At 45.3% G+C, this 23,191-nt stretch overlaps 1 protein-coding gene across 1 annotated transcript; it reads left to right on the forward strand.

The window, feature by feature from the left end:
• Positions 1-2,690: 2,690 nt before the first annotated feature.
• On the forward strand, positions 2,691-22,570 carry LOC106571054 (delta-like protein 4). The gene is made up of 11 exons (XM_014143710.3): positions 2,691-3,694; positions 3,840-4,100; positions 4,549-4,606; positions 5,702-5,968; positions 10,534-10,594; positions 11,581-11,711; positions 13,690-13,859; positions 14,937-15,156; positions 16,457-17,216; positions 19,433-19,544; positions 20,234-22,570. Exons 1-11 carry the CDS (start codon positions 3,641-3,643, stop codon positions 20,237-20,239), a joined length of 2,100 nt encoding a protein of 699 aa, XP_013999185.1. The 5' UTR covers positions 2,691-3,640; the 3' UTR covers positions 20,240-22,570.
• Positions 22,571-23,191: the final 621 nt, after the last annotated feature.

The raw sequence follows: 23,191 nt of genomic DNA on the forward strand, positions 1-23,191 counted from the left end.
TGGGCTTGTTTCTCTGAGTTTCAATAGCTGTCAAGGTAGAGAAGGGTTGTGTTGTTTTTTCAATTAGAAAACGAATGTGTTCTGTGAGTATGGTATAGAGAAGAAGAGAGAGACCTAGGGAAGAGAGAGACCTGGGGAAGAGAGGGACCTGGGGAAGAGAGAGACCTGGGGAAGAGAGAGAGACCTGGGGAAGAGAGAGACCTGGGGAAGAGAGAGACCTGAGGAAGAGAGAGACCTGAGGAAGAGACCTAGGGAAGAGAGAGACCTGGGGAAGAGAGAGACCTGAGGAAGAGACCTAGGGAAGAGAGAGACCTGGGGAAGAGAGAGACCTGGGGAAGAGAGAGACCTGAGGAAGAGAGAGACCTGAGGAAGAGAGAGACCTGGGGAAGAGAGAGACCTGGGGAAGAGAGAGACCTGGGGAAGAGAGAGACCTGGGGAAGAGAGAGACCTGGGGAAGAGAGAGACCTGGGGAAGAGAGAGACCTGGGGAAGAGAGAGACCTGAGGAAGAGAGAGACCTGAGGAAGAGACCTAGGGAAGAGAGAGACCTGGGGAAGAGAGAGACCTGGGGAAGAGAGAGACCTGAGGAAGAGAGAGACCTGAGGAAGAGAGAGACCTGGGGAAGAGAGAGACCTGGGGAAGAGAGAGACCTGGGGAAGAGAGAGACCTGAGGAAGAGAGAGACCTGAGGAAGAGAGAGACCTGGGGAAGAGAGAGACCTGAGGAAGAGAGAGACCTGAGGAAGAGAGAGACCTGGGGAAGAGAGAGACCTGGGGAAGAGAGAGACCTGAGGAAGAGAGAGACCTGAGGAAGAGAGAGACCTGAGGAAGAGAGAGACCTGGGGAAGAGAGAGACCTGGGGAAGAGAGAGACCTGGGGAAGAGAGAGACCTGGGGAAGAGAGAGACCTGGGGAAGAGAGAGACCTGGGGAAGAGAGAGACCTGGGGAAGAGAGAGACCTGGGGCCAAGACTTACAATAAGCTACACACGGTATGGCCAACCACAGATTTCTCAAAGGGTTGAAATAGCATTGCACCTCGGGTGTGTGTGTGTGTGTGTGTGTGTGTGTGTGTGTGTGTGTGTGTGTGTGTGTGTGTGTGTGTGTGTGTGTGTGTGTGTGTGTGTGTGTGTGTGTGTGTGTGTGTGTGTGTGTGTGTGTGTGTGTGTGTTCGAGTGCTTGTACCACAGAGCTTTGGTTGTAATAATTATTCATCAAAACACAGAATAAGCAACGCAATTAAAGTTTAGATAGCGCCTATATTTCTTAAAACATCATTTTACCAATGGTGCCAAGTGAACAGGTTAGGTAGCCTAGCCCCAATGGTGACCATGGAAACGTCGCGCGTGCCAGTCAGTGTGTCTCCATTTCCCGCCAGATGGTTATTGGGGAAAGCGGTGAGCGCACCGACCAATCAGAGGTACAAACACACCTCGGGATTATTGGCAAAACATCAACTAAAATGAATCGTTATTAATTAATAGGACAAGTGTTCAAAAACAGCCTCTAGACTAGATACACTTCTCAGCATCCTCCGTGTGCACAAACAAACAAACACACTTCTTTATGTAATAAAACATGAGGCATTTACTAACATCAAATATATAGTTTTGTCTTGATTATTGAATTGGAAGAATTTACAAGAATATGGAATTGGAAAATAATAACAGATGTTCACATGCTAGAATTTATAGGCTTCTTGCCGATGATAAAATAGGCTATTTCAATAACTGCAAGAATCATGTGTAATACATATAAACAATTACTTAGCCTACATTTTGGGATGTGTGTTAAGTGTAATGATGCCATGGCAATTAGGAAATGGGACACTGTCGATGAATTTATCTGAATGTTTTCGGTGTCACCCTACTGATTTAGGCCATCACATTAACGCCGTGAGGTATTAATCCATGATTTAGTCCTTTAGCCTACCGTGGGAAAGTCGTCGGTTGTGAAAGGGCATCGAGGAATAAACCAATTTTACGGGTGCTGAGGAGCGAGCGAGCGAGAGAGAGAGAGGGAGAGAGGGGGGGAGAAAGAGAGAGAGAGAGCGAGAGAGAGAGGGAGAGAGAGAGAGAGTGAGGAGGGAAGTACATTAGCATACAGCTAAATAGTTATGTCTCCCTGCACATTAAACCCTCATGAGCCAGCTAGAGAGAGGGACACGCGTCCCAACAATAGGAGGCGTACTGCCATTGAACTTTATAAGACATGGGGCGGGCCCGGGCAGCACGTGCGCGCCACTGAGAAATCAAAAGCGTAATATAAAATATATTTACTTAAATTCTTAATTTTGAATTATATATAGGCCTAAAACTAAAGGCCTAAATATACACCATTTTAATGTGCGTTAAAAGGAACAGTCTGATAGGCCTATAGGTTTATGTGCGATGTGGTGTTAGGCCTGTAATCTCATGATTTTTAACATACATTTGATTTGGTGCATGGAACATATAGGCTAGGCCGTAATAAAAATTGACCTTTGGAAACGTAGAAGTTATGCTTACCAAAATAAAGTTAAAGACCTTAACAACATCGTTTATTATAAACAAACAATTCAAGAACATTTAATAACAAAATAATTTAGTTCCTTATTGCCTTGCGAGCATTACCCCTCGAGCCCAGCCCAAAGGTCAGGAAATGGCCCTTCGGTGCATGCACGCTGTCAATGAGGGGGAACACAATTAACCGTGCAACGAAGTGGAACCGAACCGAAGGGGGAACTGAAGAACGGGTGCATGGAGATTAGGGACAGTCATTTACTTTCTGCTTTTCATTCTAAAGTTTCATCTTTCCTGTCAAGATAACAGTTGGGGAATAAAAGTGCAGCGTGAAACCTCTCTTCATTCTCTCGTGCGCGTTGTAAATACGTCAACAGGTGCTATAGCTTGTGAATAATCGAGGCTCTTTTGTTGGTCGTCAGCCAGCCAGTCAGTCAGCTAGCCAGTCGGCCAGTCAGTCAGCCAGCCAGCCAGCCAGCCAGTCAGCATAGCGCAGTACTGGTGGGTATTCGAATGTGGATATCACTGTTTTTGGAGAGAGGAGGAAGGAGGGAGGGAGAGAGAATATATAAAGTGGGCGGCGTTACGTCTCGATTGACAGTTTATCTAATGAGCAGCGCAGCACGAGTCTATAAATTGTGGGAGACGTCACTCCCAAGTGTTCATTCACTAGTAATAAGACGCACGTTGAACAGACGTCCACGGAGCGCAGCGCAACACTGATGCGCCAAGTTAAGTATCAAAACAAGACAGTGGTGTGGCATCGTCCTGCACGCACACACACCGACGTAAGCATTGTGCAGTACTGTACTGTACTACTGTGGAAGTGAAGAGGAGAACAGCGCGACCAGAGGGGGACAGGGCTCAGATAATGGATATTGATCTTTCGTTAAACCTTCACCTCTTTTGGATAACCTGGGAATTCTAAAACATTATTTTGGCAGGTTGGAACATCCAACAAAGATTCTAATTACGGAAAAACAACGAAGTGGAACGAGAAGAAGGATTTCTATTTTATTCTTTCTTTCTGCTTTTTTATTTTGTATTCCCCCCCCCCCCCCCCCCCCAACACTTTGGAATAGTGGGCTTTGGAATATAGGGGATATATTGGCGGGTGACGTGCCTGCCCTGGATAAGCGAGAAGGATGGCAGCTTGGTTCACTTTTACCATCGCATTCAGCACCACTGTACTGACACAGGTAAGGAGGAATCCGCCAGATACCCTACAGGTGCTCTCAACGAATGATCACTCAACGTAGCCTATTCCAAGGAAAGGCTCTATTTTAGCGTGTGCGTAACGGTGTTTTCAAAAATCATATCTTCTCTTCTTTTTTTTTTTTTTAGGTATTTGGATCGGGTGTTTTTGAGATCGATCTACATGAATTTAAAAACAGCAAAGGATTGCTGCAGAATGGCAACTCGTGCAGACTCAACTGTAGAACTTTCTTTCGTGTTTGTCTTAAAAACTACCAGGCAGTAGTGTCGCCAGGTGACTGTATCTTCGGAAATGCCTTGACACCGGTGCTAGGGACCAACTCCTTTAGCGCCATGGACGGGGGAGCTTTCAGTAGACCCATCCGACTACCGTTCAACTTTGGATGGCCGGTAAGACAGACAGTCTGGATGTGGTCCCATATTATTAGTTGAATGTATACCATGCCAAGGTCAGTGTTGTTGTGTTGTGAAACAGGCGGGTTGTGATTGGTTTGGAGAGAAAGAAAGCTAGTTATTGGTGAGTAATGAGATAATCCATCATTAGGTAATGTTGTGTGTATAACCAAACACACACACACACACAGAGGATTGACACACAACACACGGCGTTGTTTATTTCTAAATGCACAACACAGCGGTATGACCTACTATAACCTGTTTTCCTCGATGCAATTTACAATCCTAAATTGTACAGCCATGCATAAACAGACAGTTCGTTTTTGAATTGCGCTCAATTTTTAGCTGTGATAAAGTGTGATATTGTCAAATGTATTATATTGCCGGTACGAACTGGATTTTGAATGATATTTTCTAATGACTGAATGCGTTCTGTCCTTAGGGATCGTTTTCTTTGATAATTGAAGCCTGGTATTCACCTTCAACAGATCTACCTGTTGGTAAGTCGATCTATTCAACGCCACAAGAGGGCGACATTTCTACACATTTAACAAATAGGCCCTCTATAACTAATGCACCTTTTAAATGTCAAACTTTTATCCATAATGAGTATCTTCTCACTATCATTGATCCTTTCCCCTTATTGTTAATTGTTACCTATTATTTTTTTTTTCAAATGTTTTACTCCTTTAGGTAGCCCTTTGTTGCTCAGCTTCAAAAACACCTTTTTCATTCTTATGCTCCAACACAATGTGACTTCCTGCGGTGTATTTCTGGCGTGGGAACGAGTTGAGGGCTTTGGTGAGAACACACAGAGGTTGCCAAGATTATGTGACTACGTCTTCCTGTATTTAACACCTTGCTCTGTCCCGCCCATTGGAAGCAGCCTGGGAAGGTTTTTTTTTTTTTTTTTTGCTGACAGAAAGGAAGAGGACATTTTAATCTCAGTTTATTGTCCATCTAAAACCATTATGGTTTTGTTCTTATGAGATTTGATAAGAAGCCATCTGATCTGTGTAAGGGCACGCTGTAGGGCCTCGGGTTACACATTCAAACCAAGCCCAGTGAACGGAGCATGCATGATATTTCACATCGAAATAGGTCTAGGATATTTCAATCGTATGATATGAGATATGGCACGAGATAGAATATTTTGAATGATAGGAGAACAATGAATTATAGTGATTACTGTAACAGACGTCATTAGACCCAGTTAGACTATGCATGTGGAACATGTGGACTACTTTTCCAACATGGCTGTAAGAAAACAGACTGCTTCCTTTTGGATCTCACTTTGGCGTCTAGGCTCTGTTACTGTAAAAAGCACTTTGTGACAACTAAAAAGTAATTTATTGATTGATGTAACTAATGCATGTTCTCTACAAAACATCCTTCAACAATGTGGTGCTGGGCTGATAAAGTGTACATGACAAGATGTTTACTAATGCATTTTCTCTCTCCCTCTCCTCTCCTCTCCTCTCCTCTCCTCTCCTCTCCTCTCCTCTCCTCTCCTCTCCTCTCCTCTCCTCTCCTCTCCTCTCCTCTCCTCTCCTCTCCTCTCCTCTCCTCTCCTCTCCTCTCCCTCTCCCTTCCAGACACCAGCAACCCAGAGATGTTGATTAGTTTCTTTTCCATCCAGAGACAGTTGGGCGTAGGGACCGCCTGGTCTCTGGATGTTCAGAGCGCCCGACAGACAGAGTTAAGGTATTCTTACCGCTTCATCTGCAATGACAATTACTACGGAGAAAGTTGTTCCAAAATATGCACGCCAAGGGACGACCGTTTTGGCCACTACACCTGCGACCTCGACGACGGGCAGTTATCCTGTCTGCCCGGCTGGAAGGGGGAATACTGCGAAGAATGTAAGCAACCCGAGAGAAACCAACCGTTATCGAACCAACAAAAAAACACAACTCATTCCCCCTCTGGCCTATCAGAGTCCATGTCACACTTGTCTTTGAACAATATGTTGGATATACAATCACCATTTCTTCAATGATTATAGGCCTTTACTATAGGCCAGTGTTTTTTTTCCTTCTAGCAAGCTTGGTCATCGTTTTTGATGCACTTTGGCTGTACTGTTTCTTCCATGAGTATAGTTTCGCTGTGCTTTTAGTTTTTCCCGAGCTTATTGGTACATCGTTTTCAGAGAGCGAGTGAAAGGTGTACAGTGGCTGTGGTTTACTTGTATACAGGTAGTCTGTGGCCTCTGCCGAGAGGTTTGGTTGTTAAATGACACAGCAGTTGGTACTCGTAACAGCTGTAGGGTCACTGGTTCAAGGCTGATTTGATTTGGTTTTCCTCAATCGCTACATTGGTGGCAGCGGCGGGATGTGCTTGATGCACTGGTCCTGTGAGCGATAGAGAGATAAATAGATGGAATGAGAATAGTGTTGCCCCCCCCCCCGTATGTTAACCTACTGTACTCTGCTAAGAGGCCTTGACCTTTATGGCGCAGGAAGTTTTTATTTTCTTTATGCACGTAAAAAGGGCCACAGAAATAACAGTGTGAATATAAGGACATTTTTGCCATGCTACATTGGTCTAAGAGGTCATCTCTGAGGACCACAGCATGTATAGTAAATGTATGAGAAGGAGTCAGCCTTGTGTGTAGGCCCTATGCTGTAAGAGAGGAGATGCTTGCTGAATATGAGGACAAGCAACATAGTTGTAAAAAACTCACAATATGCTTAAGACATAGGTACTAGTGCACTATAAATGAGCACAAAAACAAAAGCTGGTTCTCTTCTCTATGTTTTGGACAGAACAGAAACTGAATGAAGTCATACTATCACAGGGAGAACAGCCAGTTGGGAGGCAGGGTTAGGGCCAGTTGGGAGGCAGGGTTAGTGCCAGTTGGGAGGCAGGGTTAGTGCCAGTTGGGAGGCAGGGTTAGGGGCAGGGTTAGTGCCAGTTGGGAGGCAAGGTTAGGGCCAGTTGGGAGGCCGGGTTAGGGTCAGTTGGGAGGCAGGGTTAGGGCCAGTTGGGAGGCAGGGTTAGGGCCAGTTGGGAGGCAGGGTTAGGGGCAGGGTTAGTGCCAGTTGGGAGGCAGGGTATGTGCCAGTTGGGAGGCAGGGTTAGGCCCAGTTGGGAGGCAGGGTTAGGGACAGTTGGGAGACAGGGTTAGAGCCAGTTGGGAGGCAGGGTTAGGCCCAGTTGGGAGACAGGGTTAGAGCCAGTTGGGAGGCAGGGTTAGGCCCAGTTGGGAGGCAGGGTTAGTGCCCGTTGGGAGGCAGGGTTAGGGACAGTTGGGAGGCAGGGTTAGGGCCAGTTGGGAGGCAGGGTTAGTGCCAGTTGGGAGACAGGGTTAGGGCCAGTTGGGAGGCAGGGTTAGGGCCAGTTAGGAGGCAGGGTTAGGGCCAGTTGGGAGGCAGGGTTAAGGCCAGTTGGGAGGCAGGGTTAGGCCCAGTTGGGAGGCAGGGTTAGGGCCAGTTGGGAGGCAGGGTTAGTGCCAGTTGGGAGGCAGGGTTAGGGCCAGTTGGGAGGCAGGGTTAGGGCCAGTTGGGAGGCAGGGTTAGGGCCAGTTGGGAGGCAGGGTTAGGGCCAGTTGGGAGGCAGGGTTAGTGCCAGTTGGGAGGCAGGGTTAGTGCCAGTTGGGAGGCAGGGTTAGTGCCAGTTGGGAGGCAGGGTTAGGGCCAGTTGGGAGGCAGGGTTAGGGCCAGTTGGGAGGCAGGGTTAGGGCCAGTTGGGAGGCAGGGTTAGTGCCAGTTGGGAGGCAGGGTTAGTGCCAGTTGGGAGGCAGGGTTAGTGCCAGTTGGGAGGCAGGGTTAGGGCCAGTTGGGAGGCAGGGTTAGGGCCAGTTGGGAGGCAGTGTTATTAGTGCCAGTTGTGAGGCAGTGTTATTAGTGCCAGTTGGGAGGCAGGGTTATTAGTGCCAGTTGGGAGGCAGTGTTATTAGTGCCAGTTGGGAGGCAGGGTTATTAGTGCCAGTTGGGAGGCAGGGTTAGGGCCAGTTGGGAGGCAGGGTTAGGGCCAGTTGGGAGGCAGGGTTAGTGCCAGTTGGGAGGCAGGGTTAGTGCCAGTTGGGAGGCAGGGTTAGGTCCAGTTGGGAGACAGGGTTAGGTCCAGTTGGGAGGCAGGGTTAGTGCCAGTTGGGAGGCAGGGTTAGTGCCAGTTGGGAGGCAGGGTTAGTGCCAGTTGGGAGGCAGGGTTAGGGCCAGTTGGGAGGCAGGGTTAGGGCCAGTTGGGAGGCAGGGTTAGGGCCAGTTGGGAGGCAGGGTTAGTGCCAGTTGGGAGGCAGGGTTAGGGCCAGTTGGGAGGCAGGGTTAGGGCCAGTTGGGAGGCAGGGTTATTAGTGCCAGTTGGGAGGCAGGGTTATTAGTGCCAGTTGGGAGGCAGGGTTATTAGTGCCAGTTGGGAGGCAGGGTTATTAGTGCCAGTTGGGAGGCAGGGTTATTAGTGCCAGTTGGGAGGCAGGGTTATTAGTGCCAGTTGGGAGGCAGGGTTAGTGCCAGTTGGGAGGCAGGGTTAGTGCCAGTTGGGAGGCAGGGTTAGGGCCAGTTGGGAGGCAGGGTTAGGGCCAGTTGGGAGGCAGGGTTAGGGCCAGTTGGGAGGCAGGGTTAGTGCCAGTTGGGAGGCAGGGTTAGGGCCAGTTGGGAGGGAGGGTTATTAGTGCCAGTTGGGAGGCAGGGTTAGTGCCAGTTGGGAGGCAGGGTTAGTGCCAGTTGGGAGGCAGGGTTATTAGTGCCAGTTGGGAGGCAGGGTTATTAGTGCCAGTTGGGAGGCAGGGTTAGGGCCAGTTGGGAGGCAGGGTTAGGGCCAGTTGGGAGGCAGGGTTAGGGCCAGTTGGGAGGCAGGGTTAGGGCCAGTTGGGAGGCAGGGTTCGGGCCAGTTGGGAGGCAGGGTTAGTACAAGTTGGGAGGCAGGGTTAGGGGCAGTTGGGAGGCAGGGTATGTGCCAGTTGGGAGGCAGGGTTAGTGCCAGTTGGGAGGCAGGGTTAGGGCCAGTTGGGAGGCAGGGTTAGTGCCAGTTGGGAGGCAGGGTTAGGGCCAGTTGGGAGGCAGGGTTAGGGCCAGTTGGGAGGCAGGGTTAGCACCAGTTACTAGAGGTTGATGTGTATGCCTCTTTTACCAAAACAAATTCATCAAAGAAAACGTTTCAGGGAAACATCTTAAAACATAAATCGTTACCAAACTGTTTGAGTCAGTTTGAACCGCAGTGTGACAAGGGATCTGTCATCGGCGTCACTTGGCGGGTGAAGGAGAAATTTTACATGTGTTATGGTTGCATTTTGACCGTGGCGCAAAAATCCTTGAACCAGAGCAATTACATACCCAGCTACCGTTCGTAGTATAGAAACAATGCACGAGAGATGAAGGAGATGGATCTCTCTCTCTCTCTCCACCCCTCCGTCGCACTCCCTGGCTGTGAGAGAGGAGCTTGTATTTCACTACTACTACTACTACCTGAAAGTAGAGCGCGTTCCTGGTCATTTAATCCCGGGCAGTTTGAACGTCACTGGCGGAACACGGGCTGCAGCAGCACGCGCCTGGGTTAATCGCAACGTTATTATGCGCCACGCGTCACCGAAGTCGTAGTCTCCCTATTGTTGGGGGCTCGCGGGCCGCATAGCAGCTGCAAGTACGGTTTGCGCAGACAAGGAACAACAATGGTGGCAGCTGTCCGCTATTGAGCACGGGCATCTGTTTAGGACTAACCCGGACGTTTACCGGCGGTCGCCAGCCTATCCAACCGGAATCGGTGTCACACAGAGAGAGAGAGAGAGAGAGAGAGAGAGATATAGGGGCCATCTAGAACACAATACATACAAGCCGTAAATTACCCAGCTTCCTCATGGTCCCGCTGTAGCAGTTTGGTGGCGTGACAGGTTCAGTTGGAGCTTGTGTCTGTCTGCCCTTTGAAATGAATAGATTTTATGATGGCCTTAATGCTTAAGTAGCCTGAGGTGTGATATATGGCCAATATACCACTGCTAAACGGAGTGCCTGGACACAGCCCTTAGAGGTGGTATATTGGGCATATACCACAAACCCCCTTGAAGTGCCTTATTGATATTATAAAACTGATTACCAACGTAATTAGAGCAGTAAAAATACACGTTTTGTCATACGGTCTGATATACTATGGCTGTCCAACCAATCAGCGTTCAGGGCTCGAACCACCCAGGTTATAATGAAGCTTTGAGAATGCATAATGCCTATTATAGCTTAGTTTTATTATAGCCTATACACATGCAAGCACATCTTTTGTGTGTTTTATGATGAAGGCATCAGTAGGCTATAATATCCTTGAAATTGCCCGCTCTTTTAATGTACACGAGTTACTGTAATGATAGCTTTGCCTATCGTGACTGTGGCTTAGATGCACATAGCGTAGTCAGATTGATTTACGTCCAAGGTCCACTGTATGAATAACGTTTGAAACACTATAGATAACCCCTGGATATCTATTGGTGCGTGTGTTACAGCCATCTGCCTCGAGGGATGCAGTGAAGGAAACGGAAACTGCTCCAGACCTGGCGAGTGTGTGTAAGTAATATAGAAATTATAAAATGTGTGTGTGCATGTGAAGGAGACAGTATTTAATGCTACTATTTCTCTAAACTGGTCCAATATTTATATTCCATGTGACGTCAACTGTTCAGCAGGAAGCAATCTATTTTTCAAAGCTGAAGATCAAGCAGCCTACTCTTTCTTTCTCTCTTTCTCCCTCTCTCTCTTTCTCTCTTTCTTTAATTCTCCTCTCTCTCTCCCTCTCTCTTTCTCCTCTCTATCTTTCTTTCATTCTCTCTTTCTTGCGCTCTCTCTTTCTCTTTTTCTTTCTTTCTCTCTCTTGCTCTTTCTCTCTTTCTCTTTCTTTCTTTCTTTCTTTCTTTCTTTCTTTCTTTCTTTCTTTCTTTCTTTCTTTCATTCTCTCTTTCTTGCTCTCTCTTTCTTTCTCTCTTTCTCTCTTTCTTTCTTTCATTCTCTCTTTCTTGCTCTTTCTCTTTCTTTCTTTCTCTCTTTCTCGCTCTCTCTTTCTTTCGTTCTCTCTTTCTTTCTCACTTTCTCGCTCTCTCTTTCTTTCTCTTTCTCTCTTACTTTCTTTCTCTCTTTCTCGCTCTTTCTTTCTCTCTTATCTCTCTTTCTCAAGATTTTGGTCAGAACTATAAGTATGCAGTTCACATAAAGTCTAGATTAGAATAATTGACTCCATATGAACATTTGTATAGAGGGGTTTCTGCAGTAAGGGAACATGCATAAAATTAGTCCTTGTAGTCATAACTATAGTCAAGTGTTCTGCACTCTGTCTTAGAGGGATACTGTAGATGATTGGTTGTTCTTGCATGTTACAACATGGTTGGTTGAAGTGCACTGTTATGTTTAATCAACCAATTATCAAATACATCTATCAATTAAATTAACCAATCAGTCAGTCAATAAATAATGTATGGATAAATGTATGGTATTCATGAAGGAACATTTACCTGAATTGCAGAGTTTTTAATGGTACATTACATCTCCTGTGTCTCAAGGTGCAGAGAAGGTTGGCAGGGTCCGTTCTGTGATGAGTGTAAGAAGTACCCAGCTTGTAAGCATGGCACCTGCCAACAGCCATGGCAGTGTAACTGTAAGGAGGGCTGGGGAGGGCTCTTCTGTGACCAAGGCAAGAACACATCTTCATCATCACCATCGTAGTTGCACAGAGAAATCAGACTGAAACATATCAGAACATTTGCAATAAATTATGTTTTTGATTCAAATACTGACCCTAAAAGAATCCCCAAAAATAGAGAAGACCTTGACATGAATCTGTACATCAACATGATCTATCAGCTGTTATTATGTTAATCCAGTACAGTCCAATCCAGTACAGGACAGTATGTTGACCTTACAGTACAGGACAGTATGTTGACCTTACATACAGGAAGTTATGTTGACCTTACATACAGGACGTTATGTTGACCTTACATACAGGACGTTATGTTGACCTTACATACAGGACGTTATGTTGACCTTACATACAGGAAGTTATGTTGACCTTACATACAGAAAGTTATGTTGACCTTACATACAGGACTTTATGTTGACCTTACATACAGGAAGTTATGTTGACCTTACATACAGGACGTTATGTTGACCTTATGTTGACCTTGCATACAGGACGTTATGTTGACCTTACATACAGGAAGTTATGTTCACCTTACATACAGGACTTTATGTTGACCTCACATACAGGAAGTTATGTTGACCTTACATACAGGACGTTATGTTGACCTTATGTTGACCTTACATACAGGACGTTATGTTGACCTTACATACAGGAAGTTATGTTGACCTTACATACAGGGAAGTTATGTTGACCTTACATACAGGAAGTTATGTTGACCTTACATACAGGGAAGTTATGTTGACCTTACATACAGGAAGTTATGTTGACCTTACATACAGGGAAGTTATGTTGACCTTACATACAGGAAGTTATGTTGACCTTACATACAGGAAATTAAGTTGACCTTACATTCAGGAAGTTATGTTGACCTTACGTACAGGAAGTTATGTTGACCTTACATACACATTTTTGGGGGGAAATTATATTGTTTTATAATAATACAATTGCTCAGAGAAAGAGATTTTGTTTAACATACAGGATAGTATGTTGACCTTACATACAGGAAATTAAGTTGACCTTACATTCAGGAAGTTATGTTGACCTTACATTCAGGAAGTTATGTTGACCTTACATACACATTTTTGGGGGGAAATGTTTTCTCAACATTTTTTCTCAAAAGTTAGAGATCAAAATTATTGAGACCTCTAAAGTAAAACAAAGTAGTCAGAAGTGAAGTATTTAGTCCTCTATTCCCAGCATGCAATGACTTCATCAAGCTTGTGACTCTACAAGCTTGTTGGATGCATTTGCAGTTTGTTTTGGTTGTGTTTCAAATTTTCTTGTGCCCAATACAAATGAATGGTAAATATTATATTGTGTAATTTTTGAGTCACTTTTATTGTAAATAACAACATAGTATTTTTGTAAACACTTCTACATTCATGTGGATGCTACCATGATTGCAGAATAATGATGAGTGAGAAAGTTACAGAGGGTCAAAGATCATACCCCCAAGACATGCTAACCTCCCCTGTTATTGTAATGGTGAGAGGTTAGCATGTCTTGGTGGTATGATATAAAATGCTAACCTCCCCTGTTGTTGGTAATGGTGAGGGGTTAGCATGTCTTGGTGGTATGATATAAAATGCTAACCTCCCCTGTTATTGTAATGGTGAGAGGTTAGCATGTCTTGGTGGTATGATATAAAATGCTAACCTCCCCTGTTATTGGTAATGGTGAAAGGTTAGCATGTCTTGGTGGTATGATATAAAATGCTAACCTCCCCTGTTATTGTAATGGTGAGAGGTTAGCATGTCTTGTGGGTATGTAAAATAATATAATTGCCCCCCCCTAAAAAATTTGGTGCATACAATATAACTCAACATTTGATTGATTTATTTTTATACAGTCATTATTGCTCATCTTTATCAAGGGTGTCAAATGATTTAACCCCACGATACATGTACAGTATATGACCTTATATTTGACCTTTATTTGACCTATTTGACCTCTCTGCTCCCTCCCCTCTCAGACCTGAACTTCTGCACGCACCACCGGCCGTGTGTGAACGGGGCGACCTGTATGAACACGGGTCAAGGCAGCTATACCTGTACCTGTCCCCCTGGGTTCACTGGGGTCAACTGTGAGCTGGAGCTGCAGGAGTGTGACAGCGACCCCTGCAGGAACGGAGGACTCTGCACGGTAAGCAGTGGTTAGATAGATATGTTAGAAGGGACAGCACCGTGGAGGAAGGGACAGCACTGTGGAGGAAGTGGTTAGATAGACATGTTAGAAGGGACAGCCCCTGTAGGAACGGAGGACTATGCACTGTGGGTTAGTAAGCACTAGATGACCGCGTTAGATGGGACAATGCCTGCAGGAACGCCCGTTAAGTACTACGTGCTAGATGGTCCCCTACAAGTCACTCAATGCCCAGGCTAGAAGCGACAAAAGTGGCAATATTGTCAGAACTGATGAGCAGATGGGTACACTATATATACAAAAGTATGTGGACACCCCTTCAAATGACTGGATTCAGCTATTTCATTCGATCACACAGCCTTGCAATCTCCATAGACAAACATCGTCACTGGAATGGCCTTACTGAAGAGGTCAGTGATTTTCAACGTGGCACCGTCACAGTATACAATGACATTCTATACGATTCTGTGCTTCCAACTTTGTGGCAACAGTTTGGGGAAGGCCCTTTCCTGTTTCAGCATGACAATGCCCCCGTGCACGAAGCGAGATCCATACAGAAATGGTTTGTTGAGATCTGTGTGGATGAATTTGACTGGTCTGCACAGAGCCCTGACCTCAACCCCATCCAACACCTTTGGGATGAATTGGAACGCCGACTGCGAGCCAGGCCTAATTGTCCAACATCAGTGCTCGACCTCACTAATGCTCTTCTGGCTGAATGGAAACAGGTCCCCGCTGCAATATTCCAACATCTAGTGGAAAGCCTTCCCAGAAGAGTGGAGGCTGTTATAGAAGCAAAGGGGGGGGACCAACACCATATTAATGCTCAATAATTTGGTATGAGATGTTAAGACAAGCAGGTGTCCACATACTTTTGGTCATGTTATGTATTTAAAGGTAATGGGTTAGAACTTCGCTGCCTGGACCTAGGTGGCCCACTTAATACCCAGCCTAAAAGGGACAATAGCGGAGTTATTGTCAGAACTGATATGAGAGGAAGGGGGAAGGATTGCATTTTTAGAAACGACTGTAATCCAATCTGTCTTGACCTTAGATCTTAACTCTTTCCCTTTATAGAACCTGGATGTTGGCTACAGGTGTTCGTGTCCTCAGGGCTTCGAGGGTTCTCACTGTGAACACAGCCTGCTGACCTGTGCTGACTCCCCCTGCTTCCACGGCGGGCAGTGCCATCAGAAGGACAACGGTCGCAGCTACATCTGCGAGTGTCCTCCCGGATACACAGGACTCAACTGTGAGAAGAGAGTGGACAAGTGCACATCTCTTCCCTGTGCCAACGGTATGCTACGGCCGCTTTCCACCTCTTCTTTCCGCTATCTCTCCGCTCCAGCACCCCCCCTTTCTCTTCCCCTGAATTCCTCAGGCAGGTTGGAAGTGTGTGATGGAACTACTGTCTCTCTCCCCCCTCTTCTCTCTCCCCCCTCCTCCCCTTCCTCTGAATTCCTTTTGGGCCGGCAATCATCTGGAAGTGTTATTGAACAACAGGAATCTGTGGGAACTGTGTGTCTATTGTGCTGGATGTAAACATGTGATGGCTTCCAGTCGGCTTCAAGGAATGTCACCCAATACTGTTAATAATGGACAAATAATGTGATAAATATCAAATCCACATGGGCTTGGTTCACGGTGACCTTTTTAGGGACGCAATCGTGCTTGTTGTGGTGCATGGATTTAGTGATGAAGGGAAAGCCAGAATAATTCAGACTGGAGACTTCACATCTGATGGTTACTGAGACCTCAAGATGTGTAGTGTGAAGTACTGGAAAGGTGGATACCTAGTCAGGTGTACAACTGAATGTATTCAACTGAAATGTGTCTTCTGCATTTAGCCCAACCCCTCTGAATCAGAGGGGGGGGGGGGGCTGCCTTCAATTAACATCCACGTCTTCAGTGCCCGGGGAACAGTGGGTTAACTGCCTTGCTCAGAGGCAGAACGACAGATTTTCACCTTGTCAGCTCGGGGATTCGATCCGGCAACCTTCCGGTTACTGGCCTAACGCTCTAACCACAGTGATGTAGTGAAATAGTGACGTAGTGGGAAGTAGTGTGACATAGTATGACGTAGTGACATAGTGGGAAGTAGTGATGTAGTGTGAAGTAGTGACGTAGTGGTGTAGTGACGTAGTGGTGTAGTGACGTAGTGACGTAGTGTGAAGTAGTGACGTAATGGTGTAGTGACGTAGTGGTGTAGTGACGCAGTGATGTAATGTGTAGTGACGTAGTGAGAAGTAGTGTGTAGTGATGAAGTGGTGCAGTGTGTAGTGACGTAGTGTGAAGTAGTGACGTAGTGACGTAGTGGTGTAATGTGTAGTGACGTAGTGAGAAGTAGTGTGTAGTGATAAAGTGGTGCAGTGTGTAGTGACGTAGTGTGAACTAGTGACGTAGTGGTGTAGTGACGTAGTGGTGTATTGTGTAGTGACGTAGTGTGACGTAGTGTGTAGTGACGTAGTGTGACGTAGTGTGTAGTGACGTAGTGATGTAGTGGGAAGTAGTGATTGTTTCTGAACAGGGCCTATTGTGTATGTCTGCATGCGTGTTCTCTCCCCCAAGACCCTGACCCCCTGTGTGTCTCTCTCCAGGCGGTCTGTGTTTGATCCACGGTGGCGTGCGTCTATGTAGCTGTCGCTCCGGTTTCACTGGCCAGCGCTGTGAGATCAACATCAACGAGTGTGCCGGGAACCCCTGCACCAACGGAGGGACCTGCCTGGACCGCATCAACGACTACACCTGTGCCTGCCCCCCGGGGTACGCCGGACGAAACTGCGACCGCAGCCTGGACGAGTGCTCCATCCGCCCCTGTCTTAACGGAGGGCTCTGCACCGGGGGAGGAGGGCCAGGGAAACCCCCTGCCACCTGTATCTGTCCCGCTGGCTTTAGCGGAACACGCTGCCAGTTCTTTGCTGTGACCCTGCCGGTGGGTGGGGAGAGGATCAATGGAGAGGGCCAAGATGGCTTCCAGTGGGCGGCAGTTTCCTTGGCTGTAGGGCTGGTTGCATTGCTGGTGCTGCTATGCATGGTTGGGCTGGCTCTACGGCACATCCACAGGCAGACCGGCAGGGACACGGGAGATGGGGAGACCATGAACAACCTATCAAATGTACAGAGGGATAACCTAATCCCGGCTTCCCAGCTGAAGAACACCAATCAGAAGGTGGGACTGGAAGTGGACTGCGAATCAGAGAAGTCAAACTTCATCCATAAGAACTATCAATTGGACTTGTATAGTAACGCAAAGTCAAAGGAGTTGAAGGATGATACGTCGCAAGAGGATAAAAGCAAAAGTCATGTGATCTATGACAAGTGTTTAGAAGAGAAAATACCGCTGAGTAGAATGTACAGGTAAGAAAAACAAATTTTTTGTCTAAATTAAGCTTTTCGATGAGTTTTATCTTGATTCTGAAATGTTAGACCACATCTGCAAACATGAAGATCTAGCCAACTGCTTCTGCAATGACACATTGAGACATAGGCCACTTACAGCTCTATACTTACGGGCTATACTTACAGCTCTAGGAAACTGTTTCAGTACAGCTCTTTACTTACAGCTCTAGGAAACTGTTTCAGTACAGCTCTTTACTTACAGCTCTATACTTACAGCTCTTTACTTACAGCTCTAGGAAACTGTTTCAGTACAGCTCTATACTTACAGCTCTATACTTACAGCTCTAGGAAACTGTTTCAGTACAGCTCTTGAAAACAGCTCTATACTTACAGCTCTATACTTACAGCCGTAATTCAATATGTGTGTGAAAGGTAAAGGCCATTCTATGGGCTCTACATCTTTTCTGATACACCCACCCACCCACTCACCCAAAATGTTCAATGTTGATTGTATGAATCTGAAACTTGTTGATTGATTGAATTATGCATTCTATTAATGATGTTGTTTCGATGTTCACATTTTTCAAATTCTTCACCTACTTTTATTTTGTGCAAAATAACAGGCATTTCGGTGATAACTGTCGATCATAGAGATACATAGAGGACTCTATATGGATATAACTCATTTTACTATAGATGTTGAGTTTATGGGGCTGCCACCATTTTAAAGTAGCCAACTTGTTGGAAGTGGTCAGCCAATGATCAGAGAGTTGGATTGCCTATGGCTTGTAAACCAAAAAATAAGGTCATATCCCAGAGCCAAGATTTATACCAGGACATTGGTCCCAAGATCCAACCCAGTGAGTTGACACCATAACAAGTTAAAGACCAAATGTATGAGGTTTCCAGAACAAGACCACTGATCCAGACTCTATAGGCCGTTGCTTCAATAGTAAGAAAGTAAAGTAGAGTACGCTTGAGTACAGTACAGTAGGGTAGAGTGGAGTAGGGGTACAGTAGAGTAGGGTACAGTAGAGTAGAGTGGAGTAGGGTACAGTAGAGTAGAGTATGGTAGGGTACAGTAGGGTAGGGTACAGTAGAGTAGAGTAGGGTACAGTAGAGTAGGGTTCAGTACACTACAGTATAGTAGATTACAGTAGAGTAGGGTACAGCAGAGTAGGGTAGAGTAGGGTAGGGTACAGTAGAGTAGGGTACAGTAGGGTAGGGTACAGTAGGGTAGGGTACAGTAGTAGGGTACAGTAGGGTAGGGTACAGTAGAGTAGAGTAGGGTACAGTAGAGTAGGGTTCAGTACACTACAGTATAGTAGGGTACAGTAGAGTAGGGTACAGTAGAGTAGGGTACAGTATAGTAGGGTACAGTAGGGTTCAGGACAGTAGGGTACAGTAGAGTAGGGTACAGTAGGGTTCAGTACACTACAGTAGAGTAGGGTACAGTAGGGTTCAGTACACTACAGTAGAGTAGGGTACAGTAGAGTAGGGTACAGTAGGGTTCAGTACACTACAGTAGAGTAGGGTACAGTAGAGTAGGGTACAGTATAGTAGGGTACAGTAGGGTACAGTAGAGTAGGGTACAGTAGAGTAGGGTACAGTAGGGTTCAGTACACTACAGTAGAGTAGGGTACAGTAGAGTAGGGTACAGTAGGGTTCAGTACAGTACAGTACAGTACAGTAGGGTTCAGGAGAGTAGGGTACAGTAGAGTAGGGTACAGTAGAGTAGGGCACAGTAGGGTTCAGTACAGTACAGTATAGTAGGGTTCAGGAGAGTAAGGTTCAGTACACTACAGTAGAGTAGGGTTCAGGAGAGTAGGGTTCAGTACAGTACAGTAAGGTAGGGTACAGTAGGGTTCAGTACACTACAGTATAGTAGGGTACAGTAGAGTACAGTAAGGTAGACAGCCACCTGTGTGTAAACAATGACTTTGTACTATATTATTGTAACAATATGTTTGTTCTTGTCTTGGATTGAATTAGAACATATCACGATGTAAATAATTGTCCTAGATTTTTGAGTTATTTTTGGGGTGGGACGGCCATTCTACACCACTTCTGTAGAATCACCCATTGATATGTTTTCCCTCTCTATACCTCCGTCTCCCTGTACATTCGTTTCCACCCCCATCAGTAGACTACCCGATGCATAGCCTAGTTTGACCATATGCTTCTACTTTTAAGGTGGACTGACTGAGTGTGTGTGTTGATTTATGGTGTTGCAGTGAAAAGTCGGAGTGTAGGATATCAACGATATGTTCCCCTCGAGACTCTCAGATCTACCAGTCCGTCTTTGTTATAGGAGATGAGCGGAGGACGTGCGTCATAGCAACAGAGGTAAGGATAAATACATACCAACATAAAAAATATATACTTTTTCATCAGTCCTTATTTTGCGGTTTCCCCTCTACAGCATTTCATGTCACACTTATGGGCAATTACAAATGCTGTACATTTATTCTTGGTGATGTTGTTTTTTTATAGATACACATTGTGTAAGTACTACATATTATTTTACTTAAACATAAGCCAGGGAAATATCCTGTGAGCCTATATGGTGTAATCATGTATGCCAAGTCAATATGGTGAAATAATCTTATATGGAAATGATCTCACTAAACTATAAAAATGTATCAAATCACTGTACATCAAACTGACAATTTGATGGCCTGGAAAGGGGATATGGTGAGCCTGAAACAGAGTTGGATCCCCTGGACTGCTCTCTCTGCACATGCTTCAGATACGTTGAAAGCTTTAGCATTACATAGTCTCGTGCTTGAACACAAGCCTATGCATATGGTTTTGATACGTTTAAAGCTTTACTTTCTCTCACAAGCCCTATGTTTTAACATAGAAGCGCTGAGTGTAATTGAAAGCAGGATGAGCCAAGCAAAAACATATAGCAAAGCCGTAAGAATAGACAACAGAACAGTTTCCCTGTTCATAGATAACAAGGGAATGTTCCCACACTGTTTCCCCAGTTCCCACTGCTTGCCTCTAAGTCTTTTTCCTCTCTTCCTCCCCAGGTATAAGCTGTGAGGGGTATGAAGAAGCAAGGAAGCGAAAGAGGAGAAACACAATCGAGGCAGAATTTTTTATTTTTCTGGATTGTTTACAAAAATCTGAGAAGAGACTGTTTCTGATGTCACTGCTGCTCTGGAACACTTGAGAAATGGAGAGAGAGAGAGAGACGATAAGAGAGAGAGAGATGGACGAACCTCTCCTCTTCTCTGTAAACAAACTAATGAACACTAGCCTGAAAACTTTATTGAACTTTAACATCGACCGAGTGTTTGTATACAAAACGTGTACAGTAGCAGTCATGAAACTTTTGACTTCTGGGAACGGTTAAACAAATGGTTAAATCAACTGTTAAACGGTTAAAAGACTGACTGAACTGCACAGAGTGTGGAGGGAACTGGTAGAATGTCAGCAAGCAAAACAACAAATTTGAACTGAACTCATGTGTCCTTGGCAGCAATGGAGGAGAGAGTAGGTGAAACAGAACAAATAGTTGACCCCTGACCTCTCAGTTGACCCCTGCCCGACCTAATCATGGGGACTTCGACAGCCAAGTAATCAAAATGGAGTTGACTGAAATTCAACTGATCTTTAACCCCCTAGCCGGCATAATTCACCAGCTATGCAAGACCCAAGGTCCAGGGTGGAGCCAATTCGCTGAAACTGACCAACCAACCGCAAACAACCGACCGACTAGTTGTTGAAAACCACAGACTAACCACAACAAAACACTGAGAACGATGAATGTCTGATTGAACAAACAAACTAACGTCTCAACTGTCAATCACTCCAAACAAAACGCCTGGTCGAACTTTTCCAGACGTTTTCATTCCATGCAAATGGTGAAAAGATACAGGCCAAAATTACTAGAAGCCCAAACAAGAGTTTCAATGCTAAAACTAAACACTTGTCTCTTCATGGAGCACTTGAACACCAAAAAGAAAAACACAGGTGGGAAAATACAATTTTTTCCATCAACAGGAATTTGGAGGAGGATACATTCTAAATGGAGCCCTATTCCCTATATATAGTGCACTACTATAGACCAGAGCCCTATTCCCTACATAGTGCACTACTATAGACCAGAGCCCTATTCCCTACATAGTGCACTACTATAGACCAGAGCCCTATTCCCTATATAGTGCACTACTATAGACCAGAGCCCTATTCCCTATATAGTGCACTACTATAGACCAGAGCCCTATTCCCTACATAGTGCACTACTATAGACCAGAGCCCTATTCCCTACATAGTGCACTACTATAGACCAGAGCCCTATTCCCTACATAGTGCACTACTATAGACCAGAGCCCTATTCCCTATATAGTGCACTACTTTAGACCAGAGCCCTATTCCCTATATAGTGCACTACTATAGACCAGTGCCCTATTCCCTATATAGTGCACTATTATAGACCAGAGCCCTATTCCCTACATAGTGCACTACTATAGACCAGAGCCCTATTCCCTATATAGTGCACTACTATAGACCAGAGCCCTATTCCCTATACAGTGCACTACTATAGGCCAGAGCCCTATTCCCTACATAGTGCACTACTATAGACCAGAGCCCTATTCCCTATATAGTGCACTACTTTAGACCAGAGCCCTATTCCCTATATAGTGCACTACTATAGACCAGAGCCCTATTCCCTATATAGTGCACTACTATAGACCAGAGCCCTATTCCCTATATAGTGCACTACTATAGACCAGAGCCCTATTCCCTATATAGTGCACTACTATAGACCAGAGAATATTCCTTATATTGTGCACTACTATAGACCAGAACCCTATGGCCTCCTGAGTGGCGCAGCGGTCCAATGGCACTGCATTTCAGTGCTAGAGTCGTCACTACAGACCCTGGTTCGATTCCAGGCTGTATCACTAACCGACCGTGATTGGGAGTCCCATATGGAGGCGCACAATTGTCCCAGCGTCGTCCGGGTTAAGGTTTGGCCGGGCGTAGGCCGTCATTGTAAAACAAGAATTTGTTCTAAAACTGATTTGCCTAGTTAAATAAAAACAATAAGAATAAAAAAATAAAAAATGTAAAGTCGTGCACTATTTAGGGAATAGGATGTAATTTGGGAGGTAGCCAAACAGCCCTGACATGAAGGCGAATAGAAAGACACTGTCATACCACTGCCTGCCTATCATTTCTTGGTGAAATGACAGAACCAATGTCATTTTTTTTAAAGTTTTGTTTATGATTATTTCCAGAGTTTAATTTAAATATTGATTGACACAACTGCTCTTTATATGTTTTATAATATTATTTTGTATATAAATTGATATTTATAAGGACAAAACTTCTGAAGAATAAAATACTTATTTCCTTCAATAAAACTGTTGTTCATTTTGATGCCGGTGAATGAAAAGTGAAATTAGTTTGGTGTTTTTTAATAATGAAGAACTATAACTGATGCTTAGTGTTTTTCTCTAAGTGAGACAGGTAGGTTAGTGGTTAGAGCAGGTAGCCTAGTGGTTAGAGCAGGTAGCCTAGTGGTTAGAGACAGGTAGCCTAGTGTTTAGAGACAGGTAGCCTAGTGGTTAGAGACAGGTAGCCTAGTGGTTAGAGACAGGTAGCCTAGTGGTTAGAGACAGGTAGCCTAGTGGTTAGAGACAGGTAGCCTAGTGTTTAGAGACAGGTAGCCTAGTGGTTAGAGACAGGTAGCCTAGTGGTTAGAGACAGGTAGCCTAGTGGTTAGAGACAGGTAGCCTAGTGGTTAGAGACAGGTAGCCTAGTGGTTAGAGCAGGTAGCCTAGTGGTTAGAGCAGGTAGCCTAGTGGTTAGAGCAGGTAGCCTAGTGGTTAGAGGCAGGTAGCCTAGTGGTTAGAGCAGGTAGCCTGGTGGTTAGAGCAGGTAGCCTAGTGGTTAGAGCAGGTAGCCTAGTGGTTAGAGCGTTGGACTAGTAACCAAAAGGTTGCTAGATCGAATCCCTGAGCTGACAAGGTAAAAAT

Source organism: Salmo salar, chromosome 15 (genome assembly GCF_965601325.2).
Source record: "Salmo salar chromosome 15, fSalSal1, whole genome shotgun sequence".
Taxonomy (NCBI): Eukaryota; Metazoa; Chordata; class Actinopteri; order Salmoniformes; family Salmonidae; genus Salmo; species Salmo salar.

Coding starts and splice junctions, on each gene's coding strand:
- LOC106571054 (XM_014143710.3), top strand. CDS start 3,641: ATGGCAGCTTGGTTCACTTTTACCATCGCATTCAGCACCACTGTACTG. Junction 13,860..14,936: donor GGAACGGAGGACTCTGCACG/GTAAGCAGTGGT, acceptor TTCCCTTTATAG/AACCTGGATGTTGGCTACAG. Junction 17,217..19,432: donor CCGCTGAGTAGAATGTACAG/GTAAGAAAAACA, acceptor ATGGTGTTGCAG/TGAAAAGTCGGAGTGTAGGA.